Source organism: Pararge aegeria, chromosome 2 (genome assembly GCF_905163445.1).
Source record: "Pararge aegeria chromosome 2, ilParAegt1.1, whole genome shotgun sequence".
In the NCBI taxonomy this organism is placed as follows: Eukaryota; Metazoa; Arthropoda; class Insecta; order Lepidoptera; family Nymphalidae; genus Pararge; species Pararge aegeria.
Genome location: NC_053181.1, coordinates 11,031,888 through 11,057,697, shown reverse-complemented (window position 1 = coordinate 11,057,697; position 25,810 = coordinate 11,031,888). Strand labels below are relative to the sequence as shown.

Here is a 25,810-nt window from a genome sequence, read left to right as displayed (position 1 = left end):
ACACTTTAAGTAAATTTGTTTATTTAAACCACAAATATATTAACTTCTTTCAATATAATAAACAAATAATAGACTTCAAATATTTAACACTTTACTTTAGTAATTCCATGAGATTGAAATTGAACACATTTGTGATAATGAACCTCGTTATATTCCATATATTATTAAAATGTCGTGCAGTATAACGAATCGAGTTAATAAAATTGTACATTCATATACATATATGGCAAAGCTAGCCTTGTTGACGACTGTTCCTCTCAGTCGCACAGATCACCTCTCTGTTCTCCATCTTTATCTCACTAATAAGTACGACACACACATGTCTACCTCACGCACACGATAATAACCTGTGGCTGTGTGTCCACATGATGTCAATGCGATGAATAAACAGTTTCTCCGATTTTACGATCCAATGATTACAGATACCTATCTATGCAAAGTTGGTTAATGATTTTGAAACATAAAAGTGCTCTTACGAAAGACTTAAAAATCAACTAACAGCTTTACGTTTGGTATTTATATAGATAGCGTATTAATCATATACATTTCCATAGACATAAAATATTCTATTCAACATATTCCTTATAACCATCCCCAGCAGACTGTTGGACACAGGCTTCCTCGCACACAGGAGGAGGGATAGACGAAATTAATCACGAAAACCACGTCTTACCCAAAAAAAAATTAGAATATCATAATTATTATTTTTGTTAAGAACTCTTCAGTGCGTACTATAAATGAAGTAGCGTAACTAAATAATTAAAATTCTAATTGCGCTATAAAGACCTTGATAAATTTTAATCACATCACGTGTGAACATTTCAAATTTTAGTCGGTTAAATTAATGACCTACCTAGTAGGTACTTCTTTGCAAAATTCATCCGATATACAGAATAGTAGCCAAGCTGTTTTCTGCAAAAACCCTTCTAAGACATGCAGACTTCTTAGTCTAATATTGAAAAGCTTACAACAACAACGACTTTATTATATCAGTATAGGTAGTTCAAGCTTATATGAAAATATGATGTATGTACCTAAGGTCAATTATCCGTGTTTATCTTATTAAAAACCTTTATAACTCCATCTCTGCAATACTAAAGTTATTGAAAAGTTTCGTTTAGAAATAAGTAAATGAATAAGCGTTTATAAATAAATGGTTTTATTTTTATGCAGCTCTCTCTTCAAGGTAATATAATAAACAATTACTGAAACGTCAATTAGTTTGATCGAATAATTTATTTATGGCATTTTGAAAAAATCGTAAAGCATTTCAATGTTTTCTACTTTACCATTAACTTTTAATTTGTTCTGATACTTTTCCTATTTTCTCTTTTGTTTGGTATGAAATATCTTTGTTTTATCAAAATGCTTCTATAAAAAGAAGACTAATGCAAGCCGGGCTAATGAAATGTAAGATAATAATACCTAATCAGTGTTCGAGCGCAACTCACATAAGCTTTTTGAATAGGCAATGACTCGCGTGTTCAATACAAATACAAATAAAACCAATAATTGAAATTAATTGTACTTAGTCTGAGAATATCGGAAAATAATATTTCATAGACACAGCATCCACCTAATATATTATAACTTGAAGTCAGAGTAAAGCGTTTGAAAAGCGGTGTGAACTACTATTGAAATAGAATTAAGATTAAAAATATGGTGCCGATTATCATGAGACTCTGACCACAAAGGAATCCCCAAACATAAAAAGGTTGCATATCGCTATGAATAATTAATATGGTTGTGATGCGGCAAATACATTTTTAGTCGCATTCATAACAAAATAGAAATGAATTTTGAATGGGAACGGAAAAGATCACTATAAAATGGTGATGGGTCCAGTCCATAATAAAATCCTATAATGGATGCGATGCGATACACTTGAGTTGAAATTTTAAAAATTTATTATTATTATTATTATTAAACTCTTTATTTGTATACCACAACATTTAAAATGTAACAAAAACAGAAACATCGAAAGAAGTAGTAATACAAAAGGCGGCCTTATCGCTTAATAGCGATCTCTGCCAGGCAACCTTAGAATTAGGAAAAAAAAAAAGAAGAGGAGAATAGACTGCTGGTGGTACAAATATTAAAATACATACATGCAAATAACTACATGCCAATACATAAACTAGTGTGCACAAATAGATAAAAAGTAAATAATATAATAAATAAATAAATATAAAAATAAACTAATATATATAATAACAACACTTACATAATTAAATACTTTAACATACAATAAATGAGTAAGTACATATATACATACTATTAAAAGTCGTTAACAATATAATGGGCCTTAACTGCTCTTTTAAATATCGCCAGTGATTTGGATCGTCGTATGCTCAATGGAAGCGCATTCCACAATTCCACAGCTCGTACGCTAAACGAACGCTTATAAAATTTTGTCTTATGATAAGGCATACACAGCGTCAGCGCACGGCACGATCTTACACCAGATTGCTCACCAAGAAAAGTGAACTTCTCTTTTAAATACGAGGGAGTATTTAGATGAAATAACACACAGTACAGAAGAGAAAGTACATGCATATCCCGGCGACGACGAATAGGAAGCCACTTGAGTTTTTGTCGAAATACGGAAACATGGTCATATTTGCGAAGGCCAAATATGAACCGAATAGCCAGATTTTGAAGACGCTCAAGTTTATTAAGCTGATCCTCGGTCAGATTAAGAAAGCTTGCATCCGCATAATCGAGAATAGATAGAAAAAGAGAATGTGCTAGCATAACTTTGGTCGGAATTGGAAGAAATGATTGCAGCCTTCGCAACGAGCTCATCGCCACAAACACTTTCTGACTCAGCTCTTTGACATGCACTGTCCATGACAATTCCCGGTCGAGGTATACACCAAGATCTTTCACAGAGTCACAAAAAGGAATAGCGATGCCATTATAAATAACAGAAGGAATGCTCAGCCAATCAACCCTCGCGATCATTCCTGAGCTACCAATAACGATAGCTTTTGATTTTGCAGGATTGACCTTTAGCCCATATTGCCTGCTCCACTCAGAAATTGCAGCCATATCATTATTTATAGCTGCAATAGCAGAACCAAGATTTTGAAGGGTAGATGAGCGATATATTTGGATATCATCTGCATACATGTGATAGAGAGAAGAGATGTTTTGAGTAATAGAGTTAATGAAAATAGAAAAAAGTAAAGGAGATAACACGCCACCCTGAGGTACCCCAGCCGCTACATCACACCAAGACGAAAAGGACTCGTCAATCTGAATGCGCTGTCGACGGCCATTGAGGTAACTCCGAAACCAGTCTATTACTGATGGAGATATGTTAATAGAGCGTAAAAGACTAAGCAAGATGTCAAAGTCAACTGTATTAAAGGCATTGCTAAAGTCAAGCAGAATAAGAATTGTTAGCTGCTTGTTATCCATCGCCCATCGAATATCATCAGTTACTTTAGCAAGAGCAGTAGCCGTACTATGACCAGGACGAAAGCCAGATTGCAAAGAACTGAGAAGGTTATTCTTATTAAGAAAGAGACTAAGTTGTTGAGATACGAGTTTTTCAAGAACTTTTGAGAGAAATGGTAATATAGAAATGGGGCGAAAATCAGAAAACGATGAAGGGTTGTTTTTGATAGTGCATTTCCAAAATATAATAACGAAGTTCATAAAAGACTACGAAATGTAATCTTTAAAGTGATTAATTGAAAAAAAGTAAATTCCACACTAATCTTACGTATCAAAGAAATTTTATCCCCCGTTGGGATTTCTGTCGGCCCCTGCCGCTCCGTTGCTTACAATATGGACGTTGTCCATGTGTGGGTATCGTCCGTGTGTGTGGGGCTATCTACAGCCTCCATGTGATGGGAAGTGAACCCTTTACGCGGGGAAACCGTTTTTTATTTGCACTCGGACAGCGGCATCAGGTAGAAAGGATGATCGTTAATTTTTAAAGGACACACTGAACTTTGTTTATACTTGCGGTCAGTATTATCGAAATATTGTTTTAAAATACTTATAATTAATCTGTGTTTGAACATATATGAATTAACTGGTATTATTAAAAATATTCATCGTCATCCACAGCCTATTAACGACCCACTGTTGGACACAGTCTCGGTTCTCATAGGAGGGACGGTTTTAGAGCATAGTCCCACGAAGCTTCTCCAATGGGTATTGGTGGGTTTTAATTTTACCAAAATCAAGATTACATAATCGAGACTGACGGCTTTATGTGCTCCTGAGGCAAACTTCCTAACAGGTACTGAAATTATTTTTTAAAGAAAATATATAATTTTTTGCCCGAACCCGGGATTTGAACCCAGGACATCGTGATCCGTAGTTGAATATGCTAACCACCAGCTCAACGAGGCATATTAAAAAAAAATATGGGTAATGTGTTCCTTACAAGATTATGTCACTGGCTAACATTGCACGGTTTTTTACAGGAAGATTCGAGCTCGTTGATGTCTTTTGTTTACGAAGCGTGGAGCTCAGAACTTTCTCGAATCGCCTTGCTTTATTATCATTGTTAAAGAATCCAATTAATTACAATCTATGTATTCTTATTTACGTACATAGCATAAAGTTCGTATTATTTTAAGCGGAGGATGTAGTGGCGTTGTCGTATCAAATATTTATATAGGTAGTTGGTGCAATGTCATTACCTATCTCTCGTTCCTTGAGAGTATTTTAATTTTATGGTTTGGTCACTATTACTAAAATCTGATAATTATCGGTAAAAAAGAGTTGTAGGACGTTACTAAAGTAGTTAAGTCTTAGTTCTTAGGTATGTTCGAATATATCCTACTTTTCTATGAGCAGCTTATGCTCAGCTATGGGACATAAAATATGCAGATACTGTAATATCACAAGTAAACACAGGAACCCTTCATCAATATATTGAAGGTTTACCCTTTTTTTATAATTGTATAAAAAAGGGTAAACCTTCACAAAAATATAAAACCTCTTGGATAATGACACGGAACATATAAAAAGTCAAGTAAAATTGGAGCCAAAACCAAAAAATTCAACTTCCAAAAATGAAGTTTACCGACCTAATAATTACATTAAATAATGATCCGAGCCATGGTAAGCTCATCTCGAGGGCCCGCCACCGCGCGCCGCTTCGAGTGCCAGGCAATAAAATGAGACTGTGCCTGGGGCGGGGCAAGGGGGGATTTCATTATGGCCTCAAATACAGGCGGCAGCGATTTGAAATCCTATAGCCAAAAAATAAATATTAAAGAATCGATAGTTTATACTGAATCAGTTTGTGACGTCCGTAATCCTTATTAATTTAATAATGGGAAAGTGGGTTGGTTTGATTGATCTTCCTTCCTTCTTCAAGCCCTAGCGACCGGTTCCTACGGGATTTGTAATAAACGAGGGCAATAAGCCAGTAAAACAGTTTATTTCCATAATATTTAAATAATTATGTTCGTTTACTTTAAGTACAAATTCAAAATAATTATATTATAGCAAGGGAATTTAAGCCGTCCATTACAACTTTTATAGCTGGCTGGGTTAATCTATCGCTTTTAAAACGGGCCACTTACATTCATTAAAGCCATTCATATAGTATTTATACCTCACAGATAAGCGAAAAGTTTGTTTCATTTGGCAACTTTTCAAGGCACTGAACCGTAAATTCACAAAGTTAAGAGAAAAATTCCTTAATGTTAAACAAGTAAACGATATAATAAGAATACTTCTTATTGCATATGAACCATATTGTATGTATACGCTTGACTCCTTTAGCCAACGTCGCAGATCGACAAAAAGTCATCATTAAAGTCTCAGAGGCGCGGCGGGTGAGGCAGCACAGCTCTCGCTCCAACCTAAACGATTCAGTCGACTTTTTATCACTTGCCTACCAATCCATATCCAGCTTATACATTTTTACCGAGAGCTTTTTTATTTTATATTCCCTTATCATTAATACCTGCGCTATGTCATGGATGCCAATTATTATTATTAGTTATTCTTATATTCTGACTTTATTTAAGTAAAGTGCTGCGTTCTATAGGATTAAGTAGTGACTGCAATATCGATTATATATACATAATGTTGTTAAGATTTGACCCGGACTTTTTAATTAAATCATTTTGCCACCTTGACACTGCTCGTTGACCTTAAGTTTTGATTAAGTATGAAATAAATAGGTCATCAATCAATAGCCAATGAACCTTGACTACATTACCTACGCTATATCTAATAAAAATATTAAATATATATATAAAGAGATTCAATTCTTATTAATAAAGAAATTACCAAAAAAATATCTGTCAACCTCAAAAACAACCTGTTCATGACTTTGAAGTTCATGTGTCTGTTAGCATGAATGTTATAATTAATCCCCGTCGTAGATGTTTGACACGTTGTCGTAAATGGAAATGTGTGTGTAGTGCAAAGTATTTGTATCCTCTTTGTTAGGGCGTTCACACAATAGGAAACTTTGATTTATGAAGAGAAAATAGATTTATATAATATTTTAGTCTTGACAAAACATATGGTTCTATCTACGAAATAAAAATTACTCAGTGTAAAGGAAAATATTAGGATTTAGGATACAATATTTCTTTTTTTATTACTTAAAAATATCCGCGCAGATATAGATATCCGCGTAGATAGTCTCGAGACCTACTCTCGTAGTGAGAGACGTTTAGTGGTAAAGACTACGATATTATTTTCGGGTATCCCAGTTCGATCCCCGACACGCAATTGAAAAACACACTTTACTCCGAAATTCCGGACTTTAAAGTCCTGAATTTTTCGGACTAAAGTGTGTTTTTCCATTCAAGCCATTAAATAAGTATTATTTGTTTTAGCGTTAGAGGAAAAGATCGTCAGGAAGCCTGCATACCTTGGAGTTGTCAATAATGGTATCCCAAGCGTGAAAAGTCTAGTAATCTGCACTTGGCAAGTGTGATGAATTCTGTTGTCCACGCCTCATACTGACTTGACTCCTGATGACTCCTTTTAATAATAACAATTCAGTCACAACCAGTGCAATAGTTTAGAAAAGGTTACTACTTAGTACATAACACGTGGTAGTTGGTTTAGTTTATTAAAAAAAACCTAAATAAATTTTGTTAGTAACAAAAATTATTTCAAGTTCAAAACAAGGTCTATCAAAACTAATGTTTTATAACATGCAACACAAACGTGCTTTGTTTTAAAGCAGAATATATCTTACCACGAACGTTGGACATTATTATACAATTTACATTGCGTAGACGTAAGAGATATTAACCTCAAATTATGAATGACAAGCACGTGGCATCTTTAGCATGGATTACGTTTGCGGCTTTTAACTATTATTATATGCTATACTCGTAGCAGTGCATGAATCCACATTATTATAAGTAGTGTTATAGCGATGACGTTCAAAAAAGTATGTGTAAGCGTTAAAACGTGATAGTTTTGTTTCATAATAGGTATTATAATATAAATTTATAGTCTTTATTTTCAGAACTTCAAGGTATGCCAAAGTAATTATCGTTTATAAATAATAGGTACTGCTTTAAGCGATGGGAAGAATCCCCCGAAGAGGGCCCTGCTACCAACGCTTGGAGGCTACCTATTATATAAGCTTACAACCTTAAGTGATGGTATTAAGGCCCCAGGTCTCTTTCACCTTGATCCTTTATTAAATTCGTATCATAACACACTCTTAACTACAAAGTGACGTAAAAATTAACAATGTGAAAGAAAGGTGTCAATAAATACATCCAAAAATGCATTTCGTCCGCAATCAAGGTTTTAGAACAAAGACAAACCAACAAACAAGTAAATATAAATAAATAGAGGCCGTTTAATATAAAAAAAGTGATTTTTACGTCGAGCGATATCAAAGTGGAAGCTAAAAATAGAAAACTACTTTAATGCATATAATTGCAAGATCAAGTTCAATTTTTGTAGACTCCAGACAAATGTTTTAAAATATACCTTTCTACTTAAGTTTTAACCACAATCATCTTTGCTGTACCTGCTATAGCTATTTTAATATTATACCTAATGGTTATCTGAATGTGACGTAATTTAACTAATGAACAGTTAGGAACTGTGGCAATGAAATTTTGTCATTATAGACGATAACAATAATTGCCATTAATGAAGATATTTTTTTAAATTGAGGGCTCAATAGTTTTTCTGAAACATACTAACTTAACATACTGTTCTGGATACAAGGCTTAAGTTGGATAGTATATGTAATCTAATTTTATAGGATTTATCATCATCATCATTGTCAAGCCATTACCGGCCTACTACAGGCCACGGGTCCTATCAGAATGAGGAGGACTAAGGCCGTAATCCACGACGTTGGCCAAGTCGATTGGTAGACTTCACACCTCCTCAAGAACATTATATGGAGAACTCTCAGGCACGCAGGTTTTCCTTCACCGTTAAAGCAAGTGATACTTTAAATCCCTTCAATTAAAAACGAACGTTAGAGGAACGTGCCCGGGAAGCTCTAACCACTATCATCGCTTCTCTAAGATCATCAAAACACGCAGTGACAACCATAACATCGGCTGTGTTTCTATTTAAGGCGAAATTTACATATTATATCAACGGTTAAAATAAAAGCAAAAAGTTAATGGAACGATATAATATTTAAAGAATAATTTACCAACAAATATTGGTGCTTAAATAAATGGCAGGCATACAATGACAATATCTTTGAGGCTGAGTATTAAATTTCATTTTGTCGTCTTTAAATAGCTTAGCAAAATGTATCATCAAATTCTTCAAATTTTCCTTGTATCCACATAAGTTCTCGCAGTCGTTAGCTGAATTGAACATAATATTATAGAACAATAAAAACCCGTGCGTATAAAATATATCTTTGTAAATTACTACACTTTGTAAACTAATTACTTGTGAATTATTAAAATATTAATAATATACCTATTCAAATATTCTTAAGTAGTGAATTCTTTTTAATTTTATTTTTCTTTACTATCTTATTTATCGCTATCATAGAGAATATGGTACTATCTTAAGACCTCGTTTTGTACATAATATAATTGTGACCACAAAGCCAATTCAAAAACGCATATCTAACACACACTAACTTTTATACATAAGAATTATCTTATTTTCTGCATTATCACAAAATTCTTCCATACTGTTCATTACTTAGGAAGGTTAGGTTGACAATGTCAAATTTAGCGATAATTTGGACACTTATTTCAGGTAAATAATAACTTTACTTTCTTCTATTGGTAGTTAGTCAAATAATTCTATAATTAACTAACTATATCATAAAATAAGTTGAAACATAGTACAGAAACTGGTTTTAATATTACAGTTTAGTAAATAATTATATTATAGGCAGACCGAGATGCGATGTCGGTTGAACAACGCAACACCAAAATGTAATCGGATGGTGGTCGGACTCTCGCGGCAAGTTCAAGGTAAGCACGTCGCTCCACCCACACGCGCCGCTCCTAGCGCTCGACCGTTACACCGCGTCGGACCTCCGACACGAATCGCTCTCCAAATACACGTGAGTACGTACCACTCACTTCCACAAACACTCATTTGTTTGTAACTAATCAAACAATGAGGTGCCAACACAAGAACAATCGTATTCGTAATCAGCTTGACAACGCTGAACGACGTCAGAATCAAGATTTTGAAAATAAGATACCTAGCCACTTTTACTTTATTTTAGCTAGAGGATTGTTATAAAAAGATGTATCAACTCAATATACTTATGTGAGTACGTATTACTTAAGATGGAATACAGAATTAAATGCGATAAATTTTTCTAAATAAAGAACTTTGAAGTATATATTTGTTGTCTCGAAATATATGCACCTTAGCAAACTTATAATATGACTATTAGAACAAAAGCTTTTTAGGAATTTATTCACCCGTCCCTTGAATAACCCCAAAGACCTAGATACGATTTACAGAATATAGTAGAATAGAAATGTGGAACATAGAACAGAAATCAATGCAAATCACTCTTCAGAACACTCCCTATTATAAATTCGATTGAACATACTAATGCACCTAATATATTTCTTCAGGATTACAATGCTGAAGAAATATATTTGGTTGGTTGGGAAGTGGAGATGAACTTGGGATTGTCGTCGAATAGTCCACTTTTACCGCTATCGAGTACCCCAAGGTAATTAAGCTTTCTTTGTTGGTGGTAAATATCTAAATTGGTGTCTTTGAGGGATTCATTTCCAAAAATTGGGTGCAGTCAATTCTGACACTTGGTCTAGTCACTTCGCCAACTCTACTTGAGAGAGTTGTGCATCCCCTTACTTGTAATGCCATCTCAAAGCAATGGATGTCGCTATTTTATAACATGTTATGAATACGTAGAGTGAGTGTGCATAAAATTTGGTTTTAAATAAAAGCTGTCATCTATGACCTTAATGATGTATCCATGAAGAAAGCTGGAAATCCAATCGCAAAAAAGTGTCTTATGCCGAACTGGTTCGTAGGTTTTCACAACGTCCAACCACAGCTATGCCCTTACATTCTATTATTACTTCGGCCTATCGTTGGATTAGATAAACCAGAAGATCGGCAGTTTTAACTGCTGATCTTCTGGTATATATGGTGAAGTCCATGTTTACGATAGCTAATGAAATTAGCTCAATAACGATTAAGCTATCCAATGTGAGACCAACATGAGAGTTGATTATCCAACATGAGAGTTGATTATGAGCGCCTCAACTTTATTTCCAGGCTATTAGAGGTCTTAGAGATCTGTAGTCATAAATTAAAACAAAATCATTTGAAACTCCCAGTTGAAAGCTATAAAGTACTAGATGTATTAAGTAAATCAACTTAGTAGGGCTAGAGGTATAGAATACAAAATTAAGTTGTTAGAAAGAGAAAGGTTAGTACAATGAAAGTTCGTGAGTTTACCTGGGTATCGTGATAACTTGTCCGAGTTCATCAGCTAACACGAGCACAGTTCCTTGCCCGGGCGCACCAACCACCACCGACACACCACCATCCACTAATTGCCCAGCTCCGCTCACCAACTGTCCATCCTCAAGTTGCCCACTGATCATTTCAACTCGTTTCTGATCAGGCGTCGTAGTGTAAATGACTGTTTCTTTATCGTCTTCGTAAATGAGATCTATGGGAGTCTTTTCGTCCATTGACTCCATGCCCTGGTCGTACACGTCGGGCTGCACAGGTACCTTACTGTCGGGCGCGTAGGCAGCGAGTTCGTGCGGCGAGTGCCGGTAGGAGTGCGCCTCAGGAGGATAGCCGTCGTCAGAGTCCATCTCTACTTTGTGAGGGTGCGGGTAGTAGTCGTGCGCGGGCTGCACAGGGGTCATGGTCGCAAGCACTGCGTGCGCAGGCGCGGGCGAGCACGGCGCGGAGGGTGGTGAAGGCGCGGCTCTAGGGGTGCGTACGCGCTCTTCGCAAGCGTTCATGGGCTGCGGCGAAGCGGACATGGCGCCGCGTGGCTCTCCCGCTGTGACGTTTTTAGGCGGAGGCGCTGCTGCTGAGCGCCCCGCACTGTGCTTGAATCCCCAACTCTGTTTGCTGAAATAGACATCTCATAAAACCATCGCGCTTTCCATTGACGATATATCTACTACATTTGTGCATTCCGGAGTAATGACGGGCTCGTTTTATCTAATAATAAAATTTAATAATTCGCTATTGCAAAATTGTCAATAGCATCGAGTAAATAGATCTATCCTATAGATAACTTTGATACGACTAATCTTTGCGCCTTTTTGGATATAAACCTAATTTATATTTTTACCAGAGAGAATTGACTATGTAAATCCTCTTACACCTTGGTGTACGTTCCAATTTATTCACGCAAATGATAATAACGTGTTTTGTTCAATCCTATTCATTGTTGGTAACAAACTCATAGTATCTATCAGCTGATTCGAGTCCAGTTAGAACAGAACAAGTATCAAGTGGCACCTGATTGGCGAGAAGTGCCCGAACTCGTTCAAGAACTGCACTGCCCTGGCGCGGGCGCTCACAAACCACCACCGAACGGTATCTACAAACTGGATACCTACTTGGTAAGAATGACGCGCCTTTTCAACTTAGTAACTTCAATTAATAAGACCCTAACAAATAATAATACCTTTAAAAGTTGAAATTCTACTTTAATATGTACGATTACATATTATGATTTAAACAATAAAATATACCAAATCGATATTTTTGATATAAATTAAATTGCCTACTATATATAGGCATAAGATTGAGAAAATAGTAAATAAAAATTTCAAAACTTTTAAACTGGAGGTTATATTATTATATCTTTTAGAGGCTGCGAAGCTTGTGTGACAGAGACAGATGCATAAAAGCTTGGAAGAGTATCCATTCGACATGACAAGATAAAAAAGGACAGATAGACTGACCAGATCATTTGTATCGAATTCCGTACTTAATAAATAATAAATGTTACTTTATCGTTGCTCTTTGTTAGGAAACCAATAACATTCTGTGTATAGAAAATAATATTTATAATGGGTTCTAACAACAAAGCCCTCATTGGTTAAGCCAATTAGCATCTCATTGATAATGTAATTATCTCAAAACAATGACTTTTCTTTTGTCTATTTTTAGTCTTATGACGATTTATTAAGTTAGAAGTAATTGAAAATTATTTATTTTTTACATTCATTTACAATAAATTTAATAAATTGAAAAAAACTCATATACGTCAGTTACAAAACATATGAGGTACGCCTATAAGTAGTATTGCCTCGATGCAGAAGAAAAAATAAAATGACAAAAAGGCTCCAGCGCGAGTTGGGACGTCGAAGTGTTCGCTCGCACACATTGACATAACATGAAGCTCGCCGAACACATCGATACAGAAGAAATAAACGAACGCAATTCACTCACACAAGAACTTTTGAAAGTGTGCTATCTGTGAATTTGTTCGGATAAAGGTACGCACACTGTTAAAGATTCGTAATATCTCACTATTCTACCGCTTTAAGTTTGAAAATAAATGAACTGTTGGCGCGGAACAAAGAAAAACCACACGATACACTCATATTTGGGTGCCTCGGTTTGAAATAAAATTTATTCACTTGTTTTGTGTAACTCTTATCTATGACATCACTTCCGAATAAAAGATAAACGAGCACGTCATTGCACTGGACCTGAAGTCGGGGGCGGCAACGGCAAGGCGCGGGCGTCCTGGCGCAGGCCGTCACGCACGAGCGTCAAACTAGTCTCGTGACGTCACGGCCCGCCCGGCAAAATTACAAAACCGGCCAGGCAGCTCAAGAGTGTGCGCCAAGAAGCGGCGCGGCGCAGTGACGAACGCGCTGTCGACCGACCCCGACGCGCCACTGGGATGTCACATACCGTGGGCGGCGTCACGACGCTGCGGGCGGCGCGGGCCGGTGCGCGGGCGCGGGTATACGAGCACGCGGCGAGCGGCGCTACGGAGCGCGGGCGCAGGTGCTCTGAGCGCAACAGCCTCCGCGCGCCGGCGCCGCCGCCCTCCGCGCCTCCCCGCTCGCCCGCGCCTTGCTCTCGCACGCACCAAAACGACGAATTTATCTTCCGTGCATGCTGGCCCTCCTACCCGAGGACGTTGCCCAGGGTGCCTCAGCGTCCTCATCAAAAAACATAGGCAACCTTTTTTACTCAACCAAACTGACTATAACATAAATAAGCACATAAGTATTATTTTCCACTTTAAGCCTCTTCGAGTAGGATTTTAAGGCTACGTTCCGACTGCAACGTGTATAGCCAAAAATATTATTAGGGAGTGAGAAATTCACCAATGTTAAATACGTTACATATTAGGAAAACTCATTTTAACAAACAACATGAATCTAAAAAATACCTTTTTAAAGTAAATATTTGTTCTTAGTACTAACTAAGAACAAATAAAATATATAAAAAAACCATGAACTTTAGCATTTGTCCAAGATTAGGCACTTCCGGCAATGCCACCTGATGTACAATTAGATTTGTAACGTTGACGTTGGGGGATGAGGTCTTTATGGCTTGATTTGGCAGGCCCTTTGCTGTTGAGTATGAAACCGAAGGCTTTCTGAAGAAGTAAAATCCAGGAACTTCCAATAAACGACACATAATAGAGCTGCATGCCGGCTGCCTATTTGGAATTGGAATAAACACACGGTCGGACATTAAATTGAGATTTAACGTAATTTATGTAAAGCACCAATGGTTAAGTTGGGATGTCGTTTCTTAAATTCCACCTTAGTGGCATGATAAGTTGCGTCATTACCACCAGTGTTGAAATTAATTTTAAAAAGTCTATTATAATAATATTATCAGAAATAATGATTAAAAAAAAGGAAATTAGTGTATGAGACCTCGACATCAGACCTACGTTGAAGTGCGAAATATATAGTCCAAGGCCGTGTGTTCGATTCCCACAACTGGATAATGTTTGTGTGATGAGCATGAATGTGTTTCAGTGTATGGATGTTTATATGTATATTATTCATAAAAATATTCATTAGTCATCTTAGTACCCATAACACAAGCTACGCTTACTTTGGGGCTAGATGGCGATGTGTGCATATTCTTAGTATATTTATTTATTTTAGTGTATTTATAATAATGAAGGAATTTCAAATCGAATTGCGATGAAAGTTAGATCCTTAACGATAATCGGAAACGCTTTTCGTAATGGCGGGACACCATGGCAAACCAGCAAAATCCTGCCGCAAACGAAAATCTACTCAAAAAAAAATAGTTGTGATCATTTGGTGGACTAGTGCCGATGTCGTATACTACATTTTTCTTAATTCTGTCCAGACGATTACAGCGGATGCCGAGGCTGGTCATTCGCTAGGCACTTTAGGGCACTGCTGCTTTAGGACAATGCTTACATTGGCATGTCTAAGACATCCACCGTATTCCCCGCCCCTTGCTACAACAGTTTACCATTTTTTTTTAAATTAGGATAACTTCTAGCAAGGGAAAAATTCAACGCGGATGGGGCAGTCCAAAGCGCTTTAAAAGATTTTATTGATTCCGGTCCGAATGTTTTTTCGTAAAGGAATCAATGATAAATAATAAATTATATTTTTTCATTGTCACAATCCGATTTCAATTAGGTGATTTAGGTGCCGAAACCCCTCACTTTTTATTTTCTGACTTAACACACTAAATATATACACACATCACACATGCCACATGTAGGTAAAAGGAAGTGACCGCTAACAATTCTTAAAAAATTTAGCTTTTTTATCGTTTATGTAATCTTTAATATTAAAATAGGATTTTTCCATAAGGTTACGTTTTATATAGGTAAACTTATTGAACTTATTTAGAGACATCACAGCTCAGCGGTATTTGTTATAAAATAATGTGGATAAAATTTTCCTTACATGAATTATCTACCAACTTTGTAATTCTTAACTATATTGTTACAGTCCACTTTCCCCATATATTATATTTTTATTTACCTACACAAATTAAATTTACTAATATGAATTGACTTTGCACGTCATTATTTTAACTTCTTTAAATGTATCACTTGAAGACTTAGTATTGTATATATTGCACAAACGACCCTCTTCTGCTTCGTAAATATAATCAATATCAGCAGCATTCAATACACGGTGAAAGCAGTTTTTTGCAAATGAAACTCAAAAATTTAGTAAAAATACTGCGAAATTACAGCTTTTTTTAATAATTTATTCTTTAAATTAAAAATTTAATAACCTCCGACACTAAATGCTTTTCATTTGATAGCCATAGGTATTCAGGGAGTTAAGAAAAAATATGTATTCCGCCATTTTATGGCGGAAGCCATCTTTGGCCGATTATCATCAAACGTAGCTAAGAACGCTCCTTCACCTTCCAAACAAAAAAAAACTAAATCAAAATCGGTTCATCCATTCGTGATCTACGATACCACAGCAGACAGGCGGTTCTGTGTGTCTGTGTGTACACACACACAATCACCCGATTAGTCAACTCAACTCCCTAGCAAAGATTTATGAGAATAATAAGGGCCCGACTCAAACCCGTCGTAGACGATAAAAAGCTTCCCAACGACGAGCAATTCAGCTTTCGAGTCAAATACTCTAGCATTCACCAAGTGCACCGCCTCAGGGAGCACATATTAAATGGTCTCTTTCAAAAAAGACACCCATGATCACAGGAACAGTGTTCTTTGACGTAGTCAAAGCCTTCTATAAGGTTTGGCATGAAGATTTAAAATATAAGCTTGACGACCAGGGCCTCCCGGATGGACTTTTGCAGCTGTTAAGAGACTGTATGAGCCCTCGCACTTTCCGTTACCGTATAGATCCGTACCGTATAGGCACTGCATCATCTATCAGGCCCATAGGAACCGGAGGGCTCAGGGCTTTGGCTATCACCACCCCTCCTATACACAAGCAACAACCCTTAAATACCCCACGTGGAGCTAGCCCAATTTGCAGATGACACCGCCCTCGATACTACCGAACCATACCTCGCATCATATCCCGCCTCCAAAAAGCCATCGAGCGCCTAGGCGCTTGGTTCCGCCAATGGAGGATAGAGGTGAACCCGAATAAAAGCGCAGCAAAAGGTAACTTAACCTATTCGACCGCCCGTGGCAAAAGGCAGCAAAGTACTAGGGTGTTACTTTTGGCAGCCGCTTGATCTTCGCAGATCACATTGGCGCAGCCCGTAACAAGGCTGCGTTCATTTTCGGTAGAATCTCCCCATGCTAAACAGTCGTAGCAATTTGTCACTTGCCATAAAGTGACACTTTACAACCTGTATCTGCCCCATGATGTCATTAGCGAGCGATGCCTTCGCACTTCGCCCTCGCTCCGCATATTAGAGTTTCCAAACTCTCGAAAACCGCTTCATGCGCAGTGCTACCGGGTGCCCCTGGTTTGTGCGCAACGTCGATGTCCACAGAGATCTTAAACTCTCCTCTATCGCTCAATATTCCAAAAAACTGACGAATATTTACTTCGAGAAGTCCATCCGACATCCCAACCGTCTTGTAGTTGCGGCTTCTTTTTACTTAACAAGAGGCCATATCCTACACGACTCAGAAGACCAGATTACTACTGACAATGCTCTCAATCAGCACACAGAATCAACCTCTGCGCAGCGAAGACGAGGTAACAAACTTCTGGCGTTATACGGACATGGGCTCACACCACGGGCTCGGATGCGTGCGGACTAATCACTGTCCGAAACGGGGTTTGGTTTCACACAAATCGTCGCCTGAGCCGAGGTTTGGCCTCACATGAGGCGCCCTCAGGCCGATGATCCTGGCTGCTCACTCTCCCTGGCAGAGCCTCACTCTGAGGCTCGCCAACAAGTTACGCTGCTAAAATAATTAGGGTCTATCAGCTACACACAATCCGGAAAAAACACAGACACGTCAAACTTATAACAACTCCGTCGCTTTTGCGTTGGGGGTTAAAAATCAGAGAAAATTGAAAATCATTCATGGAAATTTTGTTTAAAAAAGTAATAAATTACCCTGTTTTTGTAATTTATATAGGTATAAAAGATAAAAATGGTTAGTTGTAGATAAACAAATAACATCGCGTACTTTTCATCGATCTTTTTAGGATATACTCGAACAATTCCCAAAGCATATTAATTTGATTAACTTCCCAGCGTGTAAGCGCACACAAAAATTTTTTACGACATCACATGAGTATTTTGATTTCTTGGTTTTTTTCTAATATTATATGCTAAATCTATATGCCGATTGGCGCAGTGGGCAGTGACACTGCTTTCTGATTCCAAGTCAGTGGGTTCGAGTCACAAAAATGGAAAATGTATGTGTGATGAACATGAATGTTTTCCAGTGTCTGGATGTTTATCTGTATATTGCAAGAATCTATGTATATTGTTCAGAAAAATATCAGCTATGTTATTTTATAATTTGAAGTACAATTTCGAGTTCATACTTGAGTCATACTTTTATAGGGCTACGATAAGGTGTTATTTTTATAATTATTATAACTTAGTTGGTTTCATCTGTTGTTTTGAGGGAATTTTGCACTACGTCTTGAATATTTGTGAGTTGTTGAATTTAAAAATAGGCAATTGCCATAGAAAAATAACAACACCTAATAAAAATTTTAACAATTTGAAATAACAATTAAAAAAGAATTAACACTACAGTACAAATCATTGATATTCGTAAATTTGCAAAAGATATAAAACATTTCAAGTGAACCGTATTGCTATTTTAAAGTTTACCATAATATAATTAATGTATTTTTCCCCAAATTTCCAGATCTAATAAATCTAACCAATTGATTATTTAATAACCTTTATCCCTTTATGAAAATCCTTCGCGTAATTGTAATTTCAATTTCAATAAGGGCATTTTCTCGCGACTTTTTATTAATATTTTTAAAAAAATTCTTAGTGTTACTGACAGAATTATACTTTAATTTGGATAAATAACTATTGTAAATGAGTATTTGCTGCCCATTTCAATTATGTTGCACCTAATTTGCAAATCACATTTATATAGCTAAAACTGGCTAAAAAAACATCAGATGGATAAAAATGCCGCGCTATAGGTATTTAGGGTCACGTAAATACAATGCGCCCTTTCATGCGCCCAGGGAGCCGCCGTCGGCTCGGGTACAAAGAATACTACCAATACGCTCGACCGCAAGGAGCCCCTGGCGGCTCGGGCCGTCCGGACTATTATAAACCACATTTTGTTAATGATGGAGTTGACTTTTGTTTAAACAACTTATGACCATAGACAAATTGAATAATTTTTCTATTCATATCAACAATAAAATGACAAGTGCCAAAAGAAAAATATAAAATAACTCTTTTTTCAATCTTTGTCAGCGCGCCATTTATTTCCCACCGTGACGGTGTGTGGAGCTGAGGGTTTTCTGGATTTTAAAATAAATAAATAAGTTTTGTGTAATGACTAGGTTATTTTATGTTCATAAAGAAACAAGAAAGCTATTTTATCAATTGGATTTGTGAATTTCGTTGTATTTTTATCGCTATAAAGCCATTTTCATGCGATTTCGGTGCAAGTTGACGCATTCTTTACGATTTTTATATATTTCATTGTAGACTTATACTTCTATAAATAGCACTATGATAAAGATAAATTATTTATTTAAATTATTATTAGCCAATGACGTTTACAGAATCATGAAAGGTGGGATGGATATTTTTTTATAAGCATTTCCCCAAAAAGTGTCGTAAATGTAAAATTAAAAAAAAAAGAACGGCTTCCAAATTTGAACTGTTTGAAAGTGACATTTAGATTTTTGAAAATGGATTCAGAGGTATAAAGCATATTATAAATTTCCACTGGCAGCCAACCGCTCGGCATAAGAGAATCCGGTAGAAAAAAACAAACCCAAAATTATACCATCATGTACAAATATTATATTTTAGAAGATTTAACAAAAAAAAATATGCTTTTTTTCGGTATTTTATCAAAGTCAAAGTCAAAGTCAAATATTTCTTTATTCAAATAGGCACATAGATGGCACTTTTGATGCGTTATTATATACAAAATGTGTACATAGCAGTGAGTAGTGATGGCGATAACTACAATAGTAAACTTAAAACTAAAGCTACGAGGGTTCCAATCGCGCCCTGGTCTAAGAAGAAGCCCACAACAAACTTAGCCGGGTGTTCTTTTTGTTATCACCATCTCACATTGTCATTAGAAAATATTTAAGAAGCAACCTGGTTAGAGCAATTGTTTACACCCAAGCTTTTTTATCGTTTACGTAATCCTTTATACTATAATGGGACTTTTCTATAAGCTTTCGCTTAATACAAACTTTAAACTTCTTTAGTGACATCCCCAAGATATCAACCGGTAATTTATTGTAAAATTGTATACAATTTCCTTTAAATGAATTGCTTATTTTGTGTAGTCTAGTGTACTGCACTGCAAGTTTATTTTTGCTTCTAACGTTCAAATCATTGCAGTCACATTTTCTTTTAAATTTTGATATACAGGATGTTTGGTGCATCGTGTGCCAAATCGAATCTGATGATTGGAGGGGTCTTTGGCTATCTCTTCAGCCCTCGTAAAAAAATCTTGCTCAAACGGTTTTTTTTATACTGATTTTAAATTGTTTTTTTAAAAATTGTAAAAATTCTACATTTAAATTTTAATAAAAAATAAAGTTGTTAAGTATTAATTAATTTTCTTTTTAATCTTTAATTTGTAACGTTTTACGCTTCTTTTGAAACTAGAATTACACGCCAGCAACATCTAGTTTTTGTTTTACAGCCCCGCAAAGTTTTTTTTACGTAAAAAAATAAGCTTGAACGTCAACTTTCGGTTTTAATAAAAAAAAAACTAAAAGTGATCATGTTCTTCCAATTTTTTTAAAACATCTCTGGACTGTCCCCTTTCTAATGGTGTGCAATATGCCATGAAAAGTAATTAGTAACATCACTAATTTTCAAATTTTCTAAACTTGGTCGCAATTTTCTAATATTCAACAGGTGAAAGAAAAACAAGGGTTTGCGTAAATAAAACTCACAAGCAGGTAAAATTTTTAAATTTCGTAGGTTTTACTTGAAATAAAAATAATACATTGCATTTGAAACATTTATTTCATAATTTCTCGATAATGTGTTCCCCAATTCGTGGATTGGGCGCGATGGGCCTATTGCATGGCCTCCACGTTCCCCAGACTTAACTCCGTTAGATTTTTATGTCTGGGGACGTGCCAAAGAGCTAGTATACGCCACAGAAGTCCCAACGAGGGAGGTACTAATACAACGCATAGAAGCGGCCTTCGGTACAATTAAGAACGAAATACGGCTTCGGACTACAACTGTAACAATACGTCAAAGATGTCGGGCCTGCATTCGAAACAGGGGTGAACAATTTGAGCAGAATTTGTAAAAATTATGAAATAAATGTTTCAAATGCAATGTATTATTTTTATTTCAAGTAAAACCTACGAAATTTAAAAATTTTACCTGCTTGTGAGTTTTATTTACGCAAAAACTTGTTTTTCTTTCATCTGTTGAATATTAGAAAATTGTGACTAAGTTTAGAAAATTTGAAAATTAGTGATGTTACTAATTACTTTTCATGGCATATTGCACACCATTAGAAAGGGGACAGTCCAGAGATGTTTTAAAAAAATTGGAAGAACATGATCACTTTTAGTTTTTTTTTTATTAAAACCGAAAGTTGACGTTCAAGCTTATTTTTTTACGTAAAAAAAACTTTGCGGGGCTGTAAAACAAAAACTAGATGTTGCTGGCGTGTAATTCTAGTTTCAAAAGAAGCGTAAAACGTTACAAATTAAAGATTAAAAAGAAAATTAATTAATACTTAACAACTTTATTTTTTATTAAAATTTAAATGTAGAATTTTTACAATTTTTAAAAAAACAATTTAAAATCAGTATAAAAAAAACCGTTTGAGCAAGATTTTTTTACGAGGGCTGAAGAGATAGCCAAAGACCCCTCCAATCATCAGATTCGATTTGGCACACGATGCACCAAACATCCGGTATTATTGTGAACATACATTAAATTTTCAAATATATATTGGCTATAGAGTGTCATTATTTTAACATCTTTAAATTTATCTTTCAACGACTTTCTCGGACCCATTTTATAGATCGCACGAACAGCCTTCTTCTGCAGCACGAAAATAGTGCCAATATCAGCAGCATTACCCCATAGTAAAATCCATATGGCAATAGATTTTATTATCGATACGATCTGTATCGATACTTTTGGCAGTAACCTCAAGTGTGATGTGTCCGTGATGTGTCCTCCATTCCAAATTCCGGTAGTGTTTATATTGTCTTTGGTGTCCTCTCTGACTCTATAACTTTAGTCTTTCTCGATTTCATTTTCAAGCTTCAAGTTTCACTTTCGAGTCTTCCTCATTGGTACTCTTGATAGGTTGGTTCATTCTTTCCGGAATTTATTTGAAAAATTGCCAACAACTTTCTATGTAAGTAAAACTTTTAAATACTTTGAAGTTTTATTATTGTACATTAAAAAAAAACCAAATTATTTCGATTATCTAAATTTATTTTATTTTGGTACTTCAAAGTTCATTTTGTTATTTTTGTAACTAAAAGCCGCATTTCTAACCTTAATATTTCAGCGCGGAAGATACAGATCATAACAAGCGGTTCATTATTAGTTTTATATTTAAATTAAATTTGGCAGGTAACATACCGTGCCAAAAATTCCAAATTAAAATTCGAACTTATAAATATACTTAAAAAACTTATAAGTTACTAGAACTGTATATTTTTAAGTATAGTACCTGGTAGTTGTATGATCAATTATATTTAATTCTAAGCGGTTCTTACGTGGCAACAAAATGCTACCAGAATGTTAAAAAGCTGTGCGATATTGTAAGGTCTTTGTCGGGTAATTACTGGCCTTATGCCTTTCAGTGGCAAGTGACTTGAAGATTTAAAAAATTAGGCAAAAGATTTAAGTAAACAACTTTGAATGACTACATTTTCCATCTAATACCTTTTCAATTCTACTATAGTGAGTGTTAAAGAGTGGTAAAAATGCTGGTAATGTAATAGAGTCTCATCAAAATTTATTAATTTCAGAAACATGTCTGCCCTTGCAAATGAAAAAGTTTGGCTTGAAAAAACTATCTACACTGATGCAGAACGCAATTATTATGAATCACTATCAAAGGTATTTGGGGTCTTTGATGTTTGTCTAACAACAATAAATTACTTAATTTGTTATCCTTCATTATATAAACTCATTACTGGCACACTACAGGGCCCGGGTCTCCTTCCGGAATGATAAACCTTGTCATACTTATTAATATTAAATTAGTGAAGATGAGTGTGATTATTTGACTTTCAATCAATTGGCTACAGATTTAGGCTACTTTTTGTCCCATAAATATCCACAATTCCTATGGGACAGATAAAAATAAAAGGAATATCTGTAACACCCTAACATTAGTATGTTATATTAGTTATAACTGAATGACTTTTTTTAAATTTCGAATCTTAAGCATTTTTGCTTTATTTTGACCTTAAAGCTAATATATAAAGCCCAAGAGACGTGATGATCCAAGGAACGACTGGTCCAATTTGAAGAATTCTTTCTAGCTATGGCCAATAGGTACATAGTATTAAATATAATCTTTGTATCTCTTACAGGGTAACCAAGCTTCTCCAGTTGTAACAGGGTCAGTTTTAGCCAGTGAAGTAGCTAAAGCAAGGCAACACATTAAAAACTCTCTGGAATGTGTAAGTAGTTAATTTTTTAATAGAACTTCAACTTTTTATAGCCCTTATTTAGAACATATGTTAAGACATAAGTTATAAATAATGGATATAATATTATGAGTAGCCATAATATATCCACTTGTTAATGCTAACCTAGTATAACTTACAATGTTAACTTGACTTTGACGTTTATAAAGAAATGTTAGTTTTTTGTCATAAAACAAGAAAAGGAATAAACATGAGAATGGTAATAATAAAATTAAGGTTTTTTGATATAATTTCTTGTATTTATTTATTTATTGTAAATAAAGGTATTCTTTTGTACAGATGGATAGCGTCGCTGTATTGGCTGGAGTTCCAAACACTGAAATCAGTAATAAAATAAACACTTTAGAAAATGAAAATTCTGAACTGAAAAAGGCTGTTGATGATCTACGCAAACTAGTTATTAGCCTGCAAGTGAGAGTTGAGTCATTGGAAACTGCAGGTTCCAGCAATTCAAAACTACCTAAGGTATATTGAAAATAAAAATTTGAATATTGCAAGAGTGAATTTATTTGTATGTTATTATTTGTGTGAAAATATTTATACTTGATTTTTATGAATTATGTTATAAATATACAAATATTTTATGGATTGTAGATAATAACAGCTGCTAAGGTATCAGATGACTCTGATGATGGAGTTGATTTATTTGGATCAGATGATGAAGAGGAAAACGCAGAGGCAGCTAAGCTAAGAGAAGATCGGCTTGCAGCATATAATGCTAAGAAAGCTAAAAGTTAGTACTACAAATCTTTTAACTTTCACTAGACATTTACATTTAACAACAACCTAATTATTCTTTCTTACTATTTCAGAACCTGTTCTAATTGCAAAATCCAATATTATATTAGATGTTAAACCATGGGATGATGAAACAGATATGAAAGCAATGGAAGATGCTGTAAGAAAGATCACTACTGACGGTTTGCTATGGGGTGCAGCAAAACTTGTTCCTTTGGCTTTTGGTATCAAGAAACTGCAAATATCTTGTGTAGTTGAAGATGAAAAGATATCAGTTGATTGGCTTACTGAAGAAATCGAAAAGCTGGAAGACCTTGTAAGTTATCATATCATAGTTACGCTATCTAATCATTAATTAATTTAAAAAAAAACAATTTAAATTTGAGTATCAAAAAAGCCTAAATTGGAAATAAGAAAATAATTGTATTTCGGCATTATTCATATTGGATATTTAATTCGTCATAGAGTGTAGTATTCTTATAACCTACCCTTTCATATCTTGATGATCGCTCGATTCGCCTGTAGTGGCCATTTTGGATATGAAATAAGTCATTGTCGTTCCAGTATTGTGGTGCGGGGGAGAGTGCAAACAAAATATTTGTATTTTGTCATTGCTTTTCGGTTTTTGTGCCTAGATCACGTTTATGCGTAGTCTGCCTCTTTTGCCAAAAGTCCATTTGCACATCACTGAACATATCCAAATATTCTGTAGACTTTTAAGAGTAACCATGTATATGGACCGAAATATATATAATATCATACAAACATATAAAGGTAGACAATGTTTCCTTGATTGAATTAAAAATATTTACCCCGTTATAATCAAAATTTCGAGTGACTGATTTTCATCTAAAATAGCTAAGAAGTAAGAACTATCAGACTAATTCATTTTCATTCAAACAAAAAAAAAAACAATCAAAATCGGTTCATCTGTTTGGGAAATAATAAGTGCCAACCCCAAAAAAATTGGTATACCTGACTAATGAAAATCTATCATTAGTCAAGTATACCAATTTTTTTTAGGTTACTTCTATAGGTAAACTGAAATATTTGTTACTTGAAATATTTGTTACTTGAAATTATTATTAGAAATAATAATAATAAAGTTTTTATTATAGGCAAAAGTTTTCATAAAATTCACAAAATATATAAATTATAATAAAATTAGATTAAAATAAGTAATAGTGAAACTAATTAAAATATAAACTGTGAATGTTTCCAGGGTTCATGGTAACATGTTTATTTCTTACTAGCGCAACTTTGTTTGCACCAAATCGGTTACTAGCCGTTTTAATATATTCAAAACCTAGAACCTCATTTCAGCCCCAGCTGAAATTAGTTTACAGTTTTATTTCCAAACTATATTATATTTCTTTACCTGTCGTAACTTTATGACTTTCCTGAACTTCTCCACTAAAACCTTAACTTTATGGTATGGGATTAAAGTTCAAATTGACGTTCAATATTATTACGAATTGTTTTTATATGTTTTTATATGGGAGTATAGAAGTATTTAGACTTTTTTAGGCATTTTTTTTTCAATTTTCTTTGAACTTTACTTCAAGGAATATTTATAGTAATAATTAGCATAATCGGTTAAGCGGCTCTTGAGATTTGCCCTTAGTTAGCAACACATTCAGCAATTCATTTTTATATTATAGATTACTATTACTCTGTTCTTCAAACATCTTTTAAAAGAATGTGATAGTTTTTGTTAGGTGACTCCAGAACTCCACCAATAATAGTATAATCATGTTATCTCACGAATTTCTGTTTCAGGTGCAAAGTGTTGATATAGCTGCATTCAATAAGGTGTAACGAAGAGAACAACTTTTTATTTTATTAAATTTTAGAGCTAC

General features: G+C 35.0%; 2 protein-coding genes across 6 annotated transcripts in view; one reads left to right on the top strand and one right to left on the bottom strand.

Annotated features, from left to right (window-relative positions):
* Positions 1-13,391, bottom strand: part of LOC120629234 (protein grainyhead) — a 131,474-nt gene extending 118,083 nt beyond the window's left edge. For 4 of the 5 annotated variants that reach the window (XR_005658983.1, XM_039898106.1, XM_039898135.1 and 1 more), the window contains exons 1-2: positions 13,333-13,391; positions 10,894-11,526 (exon numbers count right to left, since the gene is read on the bottom strand). Coding sequence is in view for 4 of the 5 variants with exons in the window: in XM_039898106.1 (XP_039754040.1) it covers positions 10,894-11,435 (542 nt within the window). In the remaining variant the exon portion in view is untranslated. Of the gene's footprint in view, positions 1-10,893; positions 11,527-13,124; positions 13,242-13,332 lie in introns of those variants that run through there. The other variant, XM_039898114.1, reaches the window with a different exon arrangement.
* An 8,360-nt stretch (positions 13,392-21,751) lies between these two features.
* Positions 21,752-25,810, top strand: LOC120634323 (probable elongation factor 1-delta). The gene is made up of 7 exons (XM_039904834.1): positions 21,752-21,904; positions 22,527-22,617; positions 23,097-23,186; positions 23,493-23,678; positions 23,808-23,946; positions 24,026-24,267; positions 25,731-25,810. Exons 2-7 carry the CDS (start codon positions 22,531-22,533, stop codon positions 25,767-25,769), a joined length of 783 nt encoding a protein of 260 aa, XP_039760768.1. The 5' UTR covers positions 21,752-21,904; positions 22,527-22,530; the 3' UTR covers positions 25,770-25,810.